Here is a 14356-nt window from a genome sequence, read left to right as displayed (position 1 = left end):
CTGTGACACTGGCATAAATTGTTTTCTTTGTCCGTCGCGGATTCACATATTAGGCAGATTATCGATGAGTCAACATCGTTATTGTTGTGTATTTTTTTATTTTTTATTTCTTTATTGTTTGCTTGATGCTAGAATGATATTTCACATGTTCAGCCACATGGAGTGTTAGGTAGAGTTTCAGTGAGGTAACGGTTGTGTGATAGATGTTTATTATACGCTTTGATTCACATGATTTGAGTGAGGGTCAGATTATTCTTCAGTTTAATTTAAAATCATAGCACATCCCAATAAAGTAAACTGAACGATCTGTATTTGGCTCCTGGTTATGTTATAGATCATGCATACATCTAATCTAAAACAGTGCCCTTATTTAAGTCTACAAGTTTACATATGATGTTTTTGACTGTAGATGGATGAACATCCATCAGAGCATTCGGCCAATGTATGAGAACCAAAACTGGCACTTATTATTATTTATCTCAGATAATATCTGAGCGCACGCCACGAGCAGAAGCCTGGCAATACAAACACAGACTCTCCAGGATTTAACTATGTTACAGAACATAGATAAACATGTGTGTGCGTGTGTGTGTTTGTGTGGTAGATTTGCCCTCAGCTAGAGCGACAGAACAGTTTGTTAGTGGAGCAGATCGGGAATGATTCAGTCCTGAAGGGGAGGGGGGTGTCAGAAAAAGTGAGAAAGAAGCAAAAATAGAGACATTATTATCATGATGCACACACAGAGATGTATGATTTGCATGTTATCGGTAGTGTTGATTATTTATTTTGCTGAAATGCAGGTGGTCGTGTTTGTAATGAGTACTAACATTTACATTTGCCAGACACTTTAATCCAACAAACGTTTAGACATAATATGGATTTATTCATATATGTAAGGGATAATCCACAGCTAGTCATGCGCTATAGGGTTTTAATGCACAATCTGGAGGCCTCCGAATGCTTGATTCTTATTGGCCAGTTGGGACATTCCAAGGGTTGTTATTTTCAAATAACAACAACTCAAAACTAATAACACCCTGTAACCCGGATTCAGCAAATCATTTTGAGGGGTACAGTTTAATATTAGACAAACATTAATTATAAATATGTCTTTTAATAACATATATGACATTATATTTACAAATTATTAAACCAATTTGCCTGTTCATGACGTTTGAACATCGTTTCTTACTTTTGAACTGAAACTAAACGGCTTTTCTTCGCAGAAGGTCTGCATTCGATTAAAATTTGCTAATTAAATATTTCAAATTCACATGTCCAGTCTTACTCTCATGTGGCAAAGCGTTGTGTAATAAGCGGGATAATATACAAGCAGCCGCCTGTTATCGCGAAATTAACCCCTTCAGTGTGATAAAAGACCCTCCTCTTCACTCCTGATCACACTGTCAGGGTTTATTTCTGCAATAACAACCAGCTGCCAGTATATTATCCCTTACTTAACGGATGGCTACTTGTGTATTATCCCCTTTATGCCATGGTCACTTGCCAAATTAAAGCTTTTATTGATGTTAACAGTGTAATTTTAGATTAAACAGGTGAAAATTACATTTATATCCTCAGTTAATTTCAAATGTTATCAACTGACTGGAGCTACCCATCCCTTAAATGGTTTTAATGCACACCTTCCAGCAAATCAGAATCCAGTATTCAAACAGACCATGGTATAAGTGTTTGTAATGTTCATGTATTTGTGATAGACATTTAAAGTGAAAATTCCCAGTCCCAGATTGATTTCTGACTGCAAAACCTGAGGTCATATTTATTTTTCTAATTACGATAATCAAAAGAGAAAAAAAATAGCACACAGCCACGTATAAACATAACCTACCTTCATATTTTACAGTCAAATAACATTTAAAACATATGACCGACAAATGTAAAAGATTTTTTATTTGTGTGCCTGTGCAACTTTGCTGATTCTTTGTGATTCATATAATCCAGGTGGAGGTGCGGATGGCAGATTTCGCGCGTGGCCCTGCACAGTAACTCTGAGATTTTCCACAAATAAACTAACAACGCTGCCAATGAGACATTGGAATTCTATAAAACTTCAAAGATAAAACTTAAAATTTAAGAAACAAATAAACTCGCTGATTTACGCGCTCCAAATACGTCCCTGTCACTCGCACATAGAAAAGCGAAACACGACGGCTTCTGACATGTCACGCGCCCCGTGGAAAAAAAAACCCGTGACTCAAACACACAAACCGTTAATCCAGGAATGTTCGGGATTGGGAGGGTGGAAAGACGGGATTGGGTGGATGTTGGATCGAGTCGATGCTGTGACTCACTCACATGAGAGAGATGCATTCACCTCAGCGGCGTACACGCGCTCACATCTCTCTCCCTATCACTGGAATTAAACATTGTCTTGGATAAAAAAAGTTCGCCAATAAGAAGAATATTTAGCAGTTGAACGATGGCGTTTATGGTGAAACACGTGGTGGGCGGTCAGTTGAAGAATCTGACAGGAGGTCTGACAGAAGAGAAACCCGACGGAGAGAAATCTGAGGCGGCAGCTAAAGGAATGACTGAAGAAGAGTTTGAACAATATCAACAACAACTAGAGGAGGAGAAGTAAGACAAACCTTCATTCTCACCCGATTTAAGCGTGTAATTCTCACACATCATGACGTGTTTCATTGTTGTTGGAGATGAAGGGGTCGTGCGCGTTTGGAGAGGCGCGCGCATTACTCGCGCTCCGCTGAGTGTCTCGCGCAGCTGCTCATTTCGCTCAGGGAAATTCCCGCTCTTTCGTTTGTGAATAATATTTAACGTTATTCGTCAAACTGCTTTACTCCAAATGACTGTTGTTATAGAGAGATTCAGTTGAGGCACTGAGAGGTTGAGCTCAAAATACATTTAGTGTCAGCATTTGTTTAAATGTTATACGTTTGCATAAATTATCTAACAATATATAATTGCGTGACTTCTTAAATGCTATCAATGAATGATTGCAGTATACATATCGGTTTTAAGCATATTAACCCAACATAATGAAAATAATAGAATGAGATGAAAAACCCTTATAAGTAGGCTACTTTGTACATTGGGGTCTGGTATTCCATTCTGTACTGTAGTAGAGCCCAAACTAAAATGAGTGCTAGTTAATTTGGCAGCTATATTGTAATAACACATTTATTCCAGTTTTAAGACACAGAGTAAACCCACAGAGAATCGTGTCTCCATCTGGTGTAAAATCATTGTCTGAGGGACCTGACAAACATTCAGACAACCACAATATAGCACTTTACTCATTCTTAGTAGAACAACTGACACACAGTGACTGATTTAAAGTGTTTTTCTGTGTATTTGGCGTGTTATAAATTGCCAATGCATGTATTAGACACGCAAAATTGCTGAAATGATTGCATTCTATCTAGAAGCAAATGAAACGCCTTGGGTAACAACAACTCCACAAATCTACGTCAGTTGGTGGTCTGATTTGACTAAGACCGCCCAAATGTATACACAAGGTGGTGTACCTGTCAGTACAATTGAAGAGGAACCTGATGTTCAAAATATGGTCAGAGGCGTTACATTTCCCTCACATGCTTAGAGTATTCCATCAATCACTACACACTGGTGAACTGGCCAATCAGAGCACACCTCACTTTTCTGAGAGAAGACACAAACAGACACGGTGTGTTTAAATACAGCTTTTCTGAACATTAAATTGTGTGTACATATTGCATTTCATCTAAAACAAACCATAATATTCCTTTTGATCGTGTCATATGACCCATCCATCCATCCATTTTCTACCACTTATCCGAACTACCTCGGGTCACGGGGAGCCTGCGCCTATCTCAGGAGTCATCGGGCATCAAGGCAGGATACACCCTGGATGGAGTGCCAACCCGTCATATGACCCCTTTAACAGATTTGTAAAATTTGTTAATGCCCCATAATATGAACAAAAATCTAATGTGAGTCTGTGAGGAGCATCAGTACCAGATGTTTTGTGTTATTAAAGGAGCGTCAGCAGTGCAGCTGGAGCAGGTGTTCGTGCGCGACACGTTTTTTTGAAAATTCTGATTTCACAGACCGCTGAGTTCATCCTCATGATGTTAATCCAAATCATTTCTTTAGAGAGGCGATTTTAACTGTGAGACAGCCGTGTGAACAGCTACTTTAATTCAGTCAGTTTTTACACATGAGGGATTATTTGAAGCAGTCGTGTGTAATGGTGTACTATATATGCTGGGTGAGCGTCAGCCAAACTGTCAGCGTGAGTCTAAATCCCACCGTTCCACCCTCAGCTCTTAAATGCTTTCAAGCCTTTTTTATTGCTTTATTTGAATCCCTCTGAAGTAACCTGAAAGAAGGTTTGGGGTTTAAAGTCCCAGTGAAATTCTTACTTTTACATGAAATTTTGCAGCGTCTATTGTAAATAGCCTATCAATGTGGGTGATTTTTTTTAAAATTCATGTGCCCTCATAATCTTCAATTAAACTCTGAAAATGCACTTCCGTCCCTGACATGACTATCTATCTGAAAAGAGGTCAATTAGACGGCTTGGGCGGAGCATCCGTTAACTCCTCCCCTTCAACTTTCAGTTTCATGTCGAAATCACTGCAACAGCTGCTTTTACACATCCAATCAATTCGCAGTGAAAAAGGCAAGCCACGCCCACCTTCAAATTTCCATTTCACTCGGAAATGTTTCAAGTTTATTTGATTTATAAAGCGCTTTTCATTGTTCCAAAGCATCTTTACAGGAGCAAACAGGAAAAACAGAAAAGTTAAAACACAGCACAAGGTGTTTATAGAACAAGCAAGATCATTCTAACAAATAATATCTAATTCATAAATAAATAAATGCAGTCTCCCGGTGAGAAAGCCAACACTGCCCTGCTGTGACGAGGAACCCAAACTCCAATGATTGATTAATGGAGAAAAAAACCTCGGGAGAAACCAGGATCAGCCGGGAGGGCCAGATCTCCTCTGACGTGTCATAGATGCACTCAGTGACCCCGACCAAAAGCCACCAGCAAATATCCACGAGGAAGAGGGAGAGCCCGTGATGTGTCTGAATATGGAAGTTAAAACGATCGCAAATTTCGTTCTCAGGGAGGGGTCTAGCTGCAGCCGATGGGGAGAGTGGAGCTCCACTTTTGAACAGGAAATACGTCACAAACCACTTAGTAATAAAGAAAGGACAAAATGGCGTCACTGTGCTCTCCGAAGTCCGAACTTTAACTCGGGTAGTTTTATCTCAACTTCCCTACACTACTTGCAGACTTACGCTGTCTTAACGAGCAATGCAAGCACAACACATATAGCTTCCTTGAAAATAAGCAAAAAGGATGAATAAACAACATGGATTTATATGTTTTCGAAGATCAATATTGATGTCTCGCCAATGTTAACTGATGTTGCAAGAATTTCTTTAAAATACAGGTTTAGAAAATCACTTTATTAAATATAATCCACTGAAGTGCTGAAAACCCTGATGTTACACACCCTGATACCGCAGGTGGCGATATACACCTAAACATGTTGGTTGCGACCCGCCATTAAAAACAAAGAAGAAGAAAGAGATGAACGTTCGTTGATTGTTAATTACTGTTAGTTGCAGCCATGGGCGTAAATCCCGGGGGGGACGGAGGCGACATGTCCCCCTCTATCCGAGAGTTGTCCCCCCTCGATCAATTAAATGTGCTATTGTCATTGATATATTTCTATTTACCTGAACTAATTGTGTTATTAGAAGAAAATAAAAACGCAAAAAATGCGTTTAAAGTTAAAAAACTGTTGAGTTCCCCCTCCCCTGCCTCTCACAGTGGTTTGGCCCTCTGCCTGCTCTCCACGTTCATCTCACGTTCATCGCAACACATTCAGTCAGTTATGAACTCAGTTCATCAGTGGTTGTTGAACTCCAGTAAGAAGGATATTTTATTCACTTTAAATCAAGTGATTCTCTTTAATGTAGTTGATGCTGATGTTTAAAATAAATAAGTTGTTGCACAAAATGCTGATTACCGATGTATTTTTTCATGAATCTGCTATGTTAGCGATTAAAACGTTACTTAGTTAACGTTAGCTTGTTACATAGGACGTCACACACTGCATCTAACACACCGAAGCCGTTTCTCATTCATTGTTATATTTTAAGCGACCTGTCATGATGTGAACATTAACGGCCACAATAGCCACCGATCCTGTCATTCAGGTCCCGTGTCACACACAGCCGCGAACACACCGGTTACAGTTTTGTGATGTTGACACTATATCTAATGTCCACAAAAGGTGCTCAGCGTTCATTCAGTTAGAGAAGATCGTTCTTCGGCATCTATTGTGTTCAGTATGTGCGCGGCGGATAAACTAAACATTCAGTTTACTGAAACTCGGGCGATTAACGAGTACAACACAGAATGTAAGTTTGTTTGGGTACACGAACATGAACAAAGTTTGTTGGCGGAGATTGGGCACTACAGGGGAAAATAACCACTCATTAATGTCGATGTACGGTGACTTTATCAGACGATGTTGTAGTATAAATCAGGATAACATTTTATAGTTAAGTGTTTAAAAAGTGACTCATTGTCCACATGTAGTATCATGGGTAGTGTGTTTTTATAATTGTTTCCTGTCTGCACAGCAAAGACAAAAAAATATATAAATGGAATAAAGCTTCATTGTTCAGTTGTATTACAGTATGTGACAGTTCTAATTAGTTATAATATGACTACCAGTCTGCATGATAAACCTATAAACCTAATGCATATTGTCGCTTAGTGTCGTAGCATGTACAAATTTAACTGTATTATTTGTGTCCCCTTCAAAAATTGCTCGTGAGAAATTTTATATGTATTGTCCCCCCCCCTACTGTTAAATGAGATTTACGCCCATGGTTGCAGTTGATGTGTTTTGTAAATATAGTTTGTGTTTTATACTCAAAACAATAAGATCTTAATTTGAGGAAATTTTTCAACATTTTACTGTGGTTGTTTTGTATGTTATTTTGCTTTAGATATAAAATTCCTAAATTATTTGTCTTCACATTTTTCTTTTATAAAATTATTTATAAAAAATTATTTATTTGATTGTTCACTGCTAACTATTACAATATTTACTTTCTAAATACAAACCTGGAAGCAATGTCTGGATTTAGTAACATAAAGTTACTCATTAACATTTAAATAATCATTTTGTAGCATTAAAACATTTCAAGTATTTATTGCAATTAAAACGGCTCCGTTTAATAAGTGACTTCCAGGTTGAGGTCAGAATTAGGTGACGTATATCCGCTCGGGCTTCGAGTGGAGCTGAAGTATTTCCGCTTTGAGTGGAGTTCACTCGGCCCATCGGCTGCAGCCAGACCCTGTTGGAAACCTGTCGCGTTCAGCCATCTTGTAGGATGTCTTATTTCTTTAAGAGGCTTTCTGAGGAGTCATGAGTCAGATATAGATCTGGATATTTGGTGATGAAGAATGAGTTTTATGCAGTGAGCGAGGATAGCCCATATAATTTCTTTTAATTCCTCCGTCACGTCCTGAGAGGTTCAGTTGAGACACGAGGAATCAAGACTTGAGGAGCACCCATTATGTATCAGATGACTGGATGTGTGTTTCGTCTCATACAGGCAAGAGCGAGATGCCAATTTTGCCCAGCGGAAAGCTGAGAGAGCCACGCTCAGAACTCACTTCAGAGACAAATACAGATTACCAAAGGTACAACCCTTTCATAACAATCATCTGATGTTCGTCATTTCAATGCTTCTTTAAATTCAAGGACACGCCCCTCCAGAGACATGTTCAAAAATCATATTGTGATTCAGGTGATTTTGTTTTTGTTGAATGAGTCCGTCTCTGTCATGACTGGTGATATCAGGTGGTTGTGTTAAATGTTGAATCCTCTAAAACAAAAGTCTTTTCTGCGTGTTTAACATGTATATTTGACTCGCTGTTCTGTGATGTGATTCAGAACGAGACGGATGACACGCAGATTCAGGCTGCACAGGATGACGTTGAGCTTCCCACTGAGCTGGCCAAGATGATCGCTCAAGATAATCAGGAGGAAGAGCACAAGCAGTCTGTCCTGGGACATCTGACCAACATTCAGAACGTGGACGTGGGTCATCTGAAGGGTAAAGCTCAGGCCACACTCGAGGACCTGAAGAACTCCGCTGAGAAGTGTTCACTCATGTGATGGTCTCTCTCTTTTCTTCATCATCATCATCGCTCGCTCGCCGCATGTGTCAGTCATCAATATTAAATGTGACCTGTTTGTTTCATGATGTTTTTAGGAGTGAACACGTCTGGTGTGCCTGCTGTTTGATAAATGTGTTTATTTATCATGAAGAAACTCTATATGCAGATGAGACATGGGGGGTTATTGTCATGAATCACATGTCACATCACGTGAGTTCTGATCGTCGCACATATGTTGTTTGATTTCATGTGTGATGATGAGCTGTTAGAGTTTATTCAAGCAATAGCGTGAGTTGATGTTTCTGCACCTTTGACCCCGTGCCCTTTGACCTTTCATTGTTTTGTGCAGATGGTTCGGTGTGGTCTGTTAGTTTTTCCTCTTGTGGACCGAGCTTCACCATCTCTGAGAGCACAATCTGTGTGAATTGTGTTTGCGTACACGAGCCGAGTCAGTATCAAGTGTGACGCGCAACTTCATACTTTTATTTACAAAGGAAATAACATTGAGGCACTTTTGTGTGACTTGTGATAGTCGTCTGGATGAAGCCATGCGGGATTGTGGTTTTGTAATAAAAGCTCCTTCCGTCTAGTGATATTCGCAAATAAATAAAGCAATATAACTGATCCTGATACAGGACAGAGCTGACAGCCAATAATAATAAACGGGGAACAGAAGTCTGAACAGGGTCGATGTTGATCTCCCTTTAACTGTATTTCACCTGATAGATGATTATTTATGTATGTACACCCGATGTTATGTATTCCTGTATTTATTCTGCTGTCATTTCTAGACCTTCATGACTGTTGAAACTGTAATAAATATAAAATTTGTACTAAGAGTGTGATTGATGTGGTGTTGTACAGAGAGTGAACAGCAGGGGGAGACATTATCAACACACTAACACATCAGTCTGAAGAACATGTTCATCGATGACCTCACTTCCGGTTTCTGGTGACGTTAAGAACACAAGTATCAGCACTGATAGAAAAATCTAACAAGAGATTCTTACATCACTGAGATTTAATGAAGAGCGTCAGAGAAAAAGATGTTTGAGAGTCAATATCAACTCTAACATTTCTCTTAAATTTACTATCTAAAATCTACTTTTACACCTCCAGACTCTTCACCAATTACAGCGAGATCAAGTTGAGACGTGATTATGTTATATAAATGCTATATTTAATCTAGTTTTTCTTCATGGTGAAGTCGGCGGTTCTACTGGTGTTTTACATGTGAATGGGAGAGAATGACCAATCTCAAGTGTCCTGTGAAAGCACAGAGCAGTAAAATATATTGTTGTGGAAAGTCTCTCTATTGACGGGCCTCCGGGCTGCCGCATGGTCAGTCGGACACAAAGAGGGTGAAACGGTCCAGAAAACACTTTTGTGGCCTCTTTCTTATCCAGAGGGGTGATTAAAACTCCCCAAAAGAGCCCGGGAGGGTCGGCCCTGAAACCCGCCGGGTGAGTGTCGTTTATACAGGGGCTTGTTCTTGGGTTTGAGCTAAAGAGAAACAGATTTGTTATTCTGCGCTTTAAATTGAAGAAGTGGTTTGCAGATGTTGAGCTTTGCTCTGAGGAAATGTGTGCCTGGCTCTCTCTCTCTCTCTCTCTCTCTCTCTCAAGATTCAAAGGAGCATACATCTCAATATAAACAGAAAAACAGTTTTAATTAAAGTTCTCAATGAGGGTGATAGTGTCAGTTTGTGTGTGTTGTCCTGTCAGTGTTGTGTTGTGTTGTGTTGTGTTGTGCTGGTTGTTCTTTGGTCGTGGCAGGACTTGACATATCTTGCAGCAGGTTTGAGCTTCTTGACTTTTCTCCCAGTATGTATGAGATCTTGTCCTTTTGTTGAAACTCTCTCTCTCTCTCTTTTCCTCTCTCTCTCTTTCTCTTTTCCTCGCTCTTTCTCTTTTCCTCTCTCTCTCTCTCTCTCTTTTCCTCTCTCTCTCTTTCTCTTTTCCTCGCTCTCTCTCTCTTTACCCTGATGGGGTTTTGTACTCGATTGCAGTGAGAGAGACCACACAGAAATGTATAAACATTTTATTTATCCTGTACAGGAGGTGAGCTCTGCCAAAAACTGTGTTACTATGGAAAGGAATCCCACCTCGGCGCAGTCTCTACTTAAAACCAATGGAACAACAGAATCTGTAATGAAGAGAGAGAGTGTGTGTGAAAGAGAGAATGATTGAGTGAATGAGTGAGTGAGCGAGAGAGAGAGATGTTTTGAAAATTTAGTTGAGAGAGAGAGTGTGAGAGAGAGAGTGTATCAAATATTCCCCCAATTTAACACCTGCAACCCAACCCAAAAAAATCAGATTCATTCTTGGTGAAGAAGCCAAATGTTGTCATGTAGTTGCAAGATATGTGACAAAAACAGCCAGTAAACACACACACATGTATATAATGTTCAAACTTTAAAGTTCAGTTGTTACATGTTTTTCTGTATAATAACTTTTAATTTTTTATCATAATCATTTATTTATTTTATTTATATTTTTGTCTAAATACTATTGTTCTCTGTAGGATTTAGTTTAGATTCTATGTTGTTTTAATGCTTTGGCAATACAAAATGTATATTTTTGTCACGCTAATAAAGCTTTCTGAATTGAATTTTGAGAGAGAGATAGAGAGAGAGAGAGAGAGAGAGAGAGAGAGAGAGAGAGAGAGAGAGAGAGACAGAGAGAGAGAATGATTGAGTGAATGAGTGAGTGATCGAGAGAGACATTTTTTTGAAATTGAATTGAGTGAGTGAGTGAGTGAGTGAGTGAGTGAGTGAGTGAGTGAGAGAGAGAGAGAGAGAGAGAGAGAGAGAGAGAGGGGGGAGGTAAGGGAGTTTTCAGAAGGGTTTTAGAGGAGGGGTCTCTGTGAGAGAGGGGTCTCATGCCCGGCAGAGCATGAAAACACCAGAGAGACAAAGACATGCGGGACGCATCAAAATAACATCAAGAATTCAAACATAAAACAGCGCGAGGAGTTAGAAATGTCCGATGCTCACTTCCAGAGAATTCCGAAGGTTTGTGAAGAAATCCGATCTCACGGAAAACTCTTGAGGACTTTGTGAAGAAGTTCGTTTTGGAAAAATTTCTCGTTGAACTCAAGACGATGTTATTTCATTCTATCTCGTTGAAGCAGATCCGCAGGAGGACCGGACTAACGCGGACTAACGGCATGAGTGTCAAGTGAGCGCGTCAAGAGAAGCGCTGAGATGGAGAGACGCCTCGTTCCCGTCGCATTCCTCCTCTCGTTCCTCGTCACGCTGCACGCGCAGCTCGTCTGTTGGCAGGCGCTGCTCAGGTGTCACAAAGAGCGCGACTGCGAACTCGCGTACGATCAATACCTCATCGCGTGCGACGGGAACATCCGCGGCACGCGGCGTCAGTGTCCGAGCCACTGCATCAGCGCGCTCGTCCGCCTCAACCAGACCGCCGGGGGCGCGGACCTCGAGACCTGCGACTGCGCGAGGGATGCCGAGTGCACGCGGGCCAAACGCGCCATCGAGCCGTGTCTGCCGCGGACGCATCCCGCCGGAGCCGACGGGATGGGCTGCACCGAAGCCCGGCAGCGTTGCGAGGGCGAGCCCGGCTGCCGGTCGTCACTGACGGCGTACCTGTCCCGCTGCGGACAGCTGTTTAACGGCAGGAAATGTTCGTCGCGGTGCAAAGCGACGATCGAAGAGATGCTCGCGATGCCTGACGGGATGCTGCTGAATCGGTGCGTGTGCGATGGGCTGGAACGGCCGTTCTGCGAGGTGGTGAAACTGAACATGATGAAACTGTGTTTGATTGGAGATCTGGAACACGAGGGAGCGGATGATGTGTACGAGGATGAGGATGATGACGTGAAAGCGGACAGAGACGTGACGGACGCGGTGATGTCAAGAGCCGTCAGAGTTTGTCAACAGGTAGTTTTGTTGTGCAGTGTGTTTGCTGTGAGTCTCTTGTGTGTTTGACAGACAGAATCGTTGTGGATCGGTGTTTATTATCTCTGCGCTATTGAGCGCATCCATTCGGTTCTTCTTAAACCCCCAAACTCGACTGACTGAAGAAGGATCTGATCTCTACACACTCACACACACACACACACTGGGCTGATTCAACACATCTCTCACAAGTCTACTTCAAGTTCCAAGATCGCTGTAAAGAAAAAGCTTCAGTTTCACTCGTTTTATGTCACTCTAATCTATTTGAACCCAAAGCTGTCTTGGTGTATAGCCTGTAAACCTGAACATGTCGATTTATAAGACTGTGTGTGAAAACAGTATTTCATAAATTATCCAAAGAGTAAACACAAACAGGCCAAGACAAACTGACAACAAGTGTAGAGAAAATATGCTCAGACTTCTCTGTCAGTATGTCAAGCATATTTCTTCAAGGGACACTTCGCCCCAAAATTAAATTCTCTCATCATTTCCTCACTGTCGAGCTGTTCCAAATGTGTATAAATGTCTTTGTTCTGATGAACGCAGAGAAAGATATTTGGAAGAATGCGTATAACCAAACAGATCTTGACCCCCATTGACTCCCCCAGTAGGAAAAAATCCTAAGGTACTCAAACGTGCTCCAGAGCGGTTTGCTGTTCTTCATTCTTCTTTTAGTGATTTTCCTACTATGGGTGTCGAGATCTGTTTGGTTATAAGTGTCATTTTAAGTTTATTTCCGAGGACACAAAAATCAGAGTGAAAGTTTACCCAATTAAACTTGTTTTTTGTAAAGGATGAATTGAAACACTCCAGTTGTTCTTAAGTGTATAAAGACACACAGACTCAATGCAGTGTTTTGTTTTGATGTCATCTTGCCTCTCTGCTCTTTTCTGTGACACTCGATGGGTTTTTATCAGTAAGTTGTTAGACAAACAGTGGCGTTGTTTTGACTTCATTCCGTCTGTGCCCGCGGTCTTTCATCGTCCTCACGTCACACTTTAAATATTTGCAGTGCACTGCGTGTTAAAGGAGCTCAAGTGTTTCATTTAAATGAAAAGACTCTTCAGAAACTGAACTCATCTCACTCTTCATCTGCTGGATTCTGACGCCGTCATGATGCTCACGGTGAACAGCTGCTGCTCATCAACAAACTTCAATGTTTATCAGCAAAGAAAACTCTGTGTGAAACATGATTTATGTATTGTACTGAATCAAGGACCCAAAATAAATTCTGTGCAAGTATATGAAACACTTTTACTGTAGCTACACCAGCTCTAAAAATCCTGTCGGGTAAAAATTGGACCGACCATCAGCGCTTTAAAATAACCTACAAATGTCCAGATTGACCCAAGAACATTCTTTTGAGTATAGAAAGTTTTCATGTATGAAGCACAACACAAGTACAGGGTTGTGTTCAACTATTGACTATGCATTTGTGTTTCTCTACTTGTGTGTGCTGTGTAGCTCTTACATGTTTAAACGGTTCATGATTGTTTTTTTGTACAATTATTTATACATTTTGGAAATATTATGAAAAATAAAACTACAAGAAATGAAAGACAGACTTCTGTCCTAAAATCAAGTTCGTTAGATTCCTGATTCAGACTCGGAGAGGAACAGAGGATTGATCGCATCATTCCTTCATTCTGATGTTTAAATGCTGTACAGATGAAAAACAGAACCACGAGAGACTGAAGGTATGTTTGAGTCGACACAGTAAAGACCGCGTCTCCTCCATCATGAACACCCCCATACTAATGACTGGGAACAAAATCAAAATAAACAAAAGCAGGAGAGAGGGGTCAGGCGCTGGAGGAGGGGCCACATGGGGGCCAATAGTGACAGAGCTGAAGCCCATTTTCTCATTGAGCGCCTTTCAGCACTCACACACTGCTGTGCTCTGGCTCACATTTTAAGGCAGTATTGTGTCCCGCTGGTACAATGTTCCATTCATGACATGTCAATGCAAAGGGTCTGTCTGTGTGTTGGGGGTTCTCAGTGTCTGATGAATTGGAGCGCGCTCACACACACACACACACTTCATCTTAGGTTTCAGCCATGAGCTGCTGGCAGAGAGTGAGAGAGATAGAACAAGTGAGAGAAACCGGGCGAGAGAGCAAAGAGAGACATATAGAGATAGAGAGAGGAAGAGAAAAAGAGAGACACAGAGTGAGAGCGAGAAACATAGAGAGAGAGAGATTCAGTCCAGACACAGCAGAACAAAATGGATGCGAGTAACAACAGAGCTGTTGTGTTGTGTG

The 14356-nt window shown here is 40.9% G+C and overlaps 2 protein-coding genes across 4 annotated transcripts; both read left to right on the top strand.

The window, feature by feature from the left end:
* Positions 1-2290: 2290 nt before the first annotated feature.
* Positions 2291-9015, top strand: cplx3b (complexin 3b). 3 transcript variants are annotated; one of them, XR_008908834.1, is made up of 4 exons: positions 2291-2598; positions 7609-7696; positions 7950-8386; positions 8526-9015. XR_008908834.1 is itself a non-coding variant. In XM_056766472.1 (4 exons), exons 1-3 carry the CDS (start codon positions 2441-2443, stop codon positions 8172-8174), a joined length of 471 nt encoding a protein of 156 aa, XP_056622450.1. In that variant the 5' UTR covers positions 2291-2440; the 3' UTR covers positions 8175-8176; positions 8272-9015. The 3 variants fall into 3 exon arrangements, 2 of the variants coding, with proteins under 2 accessions (XP_056622450.1, XP_056622449.1); XM_056766472.1 differs by having other exon boundaries at positions 7950-8176; positions 8272-9015; XM_056766471.1 differs by having other exon boundaries at positions 7950-9015.
* Positions 9016-9950: 935 nt separating this feature from the next.
* On the top strand, positions 9951-13630 carry si:ch1073-459b3.2 (growth arrest-specific protein 1). Its single transcript, XM_056766758.1, has one exon. The coding sequence runs from the start codon at positions 11382-11384 to the stop codon at positions 12123-12125; it is 744 nt and encodes a 247-aa protein (XP_056622736.1). The 5' UTR covers positions 9951-11381; the 3' UTR covers positions 12126-13630.
* Positions 13631-14356: the final 726 nt, after the last annotated feature.

The sequence above is a fragment of the Triplophysa dalaica genome, chromosome 14 (genome assembly GCF_015846415.1).
Source record: "Triplophysa dalaica isolate WHDGS20190420 chromosome 14, ASM1584641v1, whole genome shotgun sequence".
NCBI classification, from domain to species: Eukaryota; Metazoa; Chordata; class Actinopteri; order Cypriniformes; family Nemacheilidae; genus Triplophysa; species Triplophysa dalaica.
This window is presented reverse-complemented; position numbering and strand designations above follow the sequence as displayed.

Coding starts and splice junctions, on each gene's coding strand:
- cplx3b (XM_056766472.1), top strand. CDS start 2,441: ATGGCGTTTATGGTGAAACACGTGGTGGGCGGTCAGTTGAAGAATCTG. Junction 2,599..7,608: donor CAACAACTAGAGGAGGAGAA/GTAAGACAAACC, acceptor CGTCTCATACAG/GCAAGAGCGAGATGCCAATT. Junction 7,697..7,949: donor ACAAATACAGATTACCAAAG/GTACAACCCTTT, acceptor GATGTGATTCAG/AACGAGACGGATGACACGCA.
- si:ch1073-459b3.2 (XM_056766758.1), top strand. CDS start 11,382: ATGGAGAGACGCCTCGTTCCCGTCGCATTCCTCCTCTCGTTCCTCGTC.